Source organism: Pundamilia nyererei, unplaced genomic scaffold (assembly GCF_000239375.1).
Source record: "Pundamilia nyererei isolate P.nyererei 1_Seehausen unplaced genomic scaffold, PunNye1.0 scaffold00280, whole genome shotgun sequence".
NCBI lineage: Eukaryota > Metazoa > Chordata > Actinopteri > Cichliformes > Cichlidae > Pundamilia > Pundamilia nyererei.
In genome coordinates, this window is record NW_005187681.1 from 436,851 (window position 1) to 439,008 (window position 2,158).

General features: G+C 43.4%; 1 protein-coding gene across 4 annotated transcripts in view; it reads left to right on the forward strand.

Moving 5' to 3' along the window:
- rbfox3a (RNA binding fox-1 homolog 3a) overlaps positions 1–2,158 on the forward strand; it is a 454,518-nt gene that overhangs the window by 331,276 nt on the left and 121,084 nt on the right. For all 4 annotated transcript variants that reach the window (XM_005750610.2, XM_005750608.1, XM_005750612.1 and 1 more), the window contains one exon: positions 1,495–1,743. In XM_005750610.2, coding sequence (XP_005750667.1) covers positions 1,495–1,743 — 249 coding nt within the window. The remainder of the gene's footprint in view (positions 1–1,494; positions 1,744–2,158) is intronic.

Genomic DNA, 2,158 nt, shown 5'->3' on the forward strand with positions numbered 1-2,158 from the left:
CTTTTCCTTTTTTGTTTTCTTTAGGTCACGAGCAGTTGTCCAAGCATTTCACTACATATCGTACTGTGTATGACTGTGTACGTGACAAATAAAATTTGAATTTGAATTTGAATTTGAGTCGTCTGTCAGGAATCTCGGGGTAACTCTCAACTCTCACTATGGATCAAATCTCTGGTTCACTGTTGTCTTGTCATCTAAGTTAACTACCATTGTGTCGTGCTCTGAACTGAACATGCTCTGAATCATTATTCATGCACTTCTTTCATCACATCATTGTTTACTCGTGTAACCAAAACTGCTGAGAACATCTGTAGGTTGACCACACCGCTGCTGCGAGGCTTCTGACCAAATCAGTGGTCAAATGTCAGTGTTGAAGAAAATACAAAGGTTTTAGAACAGCCCAGTTTTTCCAGTTATTTATCGCAATTCAAGTCGTTCAAGTCTGATGAACAGCTTGAAATGGTACAAAGGTAAGTGGTGAACTGCTAGAGGTTAAAAAAGAAGTAAGTTTGCCCGAAACTGAAACATAATGTACATTTCAGAATTACACAAAAAGGCCTTTTTCAGGGACAACATGGGTTAACAATTTAATCTGTTCTGCAGCAATGGAGGTTGCTCAAGCCTTGAAAGCTGGTGCTACTAATTCCTACAGGTGTTCCAACTTTTCTGGATTAATTGCAGCCCCATCTGTCTGCATAAAGCAGTGTTGAACACACTGTGGTACCAGACCCTCGTCAGCATCAGCTGAACAGTATCGTACTGCAGAAAGTAGTGTTGTTGCAGAAATGGTGAGAAAAAGGCGATTAACAATGGAAGAGAGACCGACCATCATAACACTTATAAATGTGGGTCTGTCCTACAGAGAGACTGCAAAGAAAGTCAAGGTGTCAGTGAGGCCAGTTTCCTTCTGCACTCAGAAACAAACTGTGACAGGAAGAGGTCTGCAAGCCTGAAACTGAATCAGAGGACAAGTTTCTGAGAGTTAACAGCTTGTGTGATGGCGGCTCACAGGACAACAGCTTCAAGCAGCTCAGTCGTGGTGGTAGTGAGAAAGTCTCAGTTTCAGCTGTGAAGAGAAGACTTCAAGCTGCAGGTTTGACAGTATGAGCTGCAGCAAGAAAGCTCGATGTCAGAATAAGACGAAGAGGCTTGGCCCTAGTCGTGGCACATACCAGACCAACTAACATGGATTGACTGAGTTTAAGAATTTGATTGGACAGTTTAACATCACACATCGTCACAACACTAATAAACTGAAAATAAACTGGCATTTCTACAGCGCTTTTCTAATCTTAGTCAAAGTGCTTTAGATAACCTGTACATTCATCGAGCACATCGTCCTCTGGACTTGAGGACACTTCAAGGCTCCTGTACAAATCTTTTGACCATTGTTGACACTTTGGATACCTTTCAATGACGCCACCATGACTCAAAAATGAGTATGTTAAAAAACATCCACTCTTAATAATGTCTTTTCTGCCCTTATCCACACAGGGTAACCAAGAGGCCCCGGCTCCCCCTGAAGCTATGGCTCAACCTTTCCCACAAGCCCAGTATCCACCTCCTTCACAGAACGGGATTCCTGCTGAGTATGCTACACCCCACACCCACCCACCGGCTGACTACACGGGAACAAGCACAGTGGGCGAGCATACCCTAACACTATACACGGCGACACACACACAGAGTGAGCAGCCAGGAAACGACAGCAGCACTCCAGCTCTTACTACTAACACAGTATCGGTGAGTCTGTATTCACACATTCCTGTGCATTAGTTATCTTTTCTATCACAATGAGCTTCAGCTCGCGTATAAGACTTCATTCATTTCTGGTTAACATAACACTTGAAGCGTGGATTGTTCTTCTGCCTCGTAATCCATCATCACAGAGGTGCTCTTAGAGGCAGGACTTCAACACACAACACTGTAAAAACCTACAGTTATGAACAATGTTCCCTTTAAGCTGCGCAGGTGCGCAATTGCGCACTGCTGGCACAGTCTCTGCACAAAGGAAATCTGTGTTGCGCACACAAAAAAAAAAATCTAACCTGAAATTAAAATTAAAACTTTAACGATTCTGTTTTGCAGTGTGAGTCAGTGACTGGCTGCTCCTGTATGGGATTAGAACGAGGCCACCTTATCCCACAGTCCAGCCAAT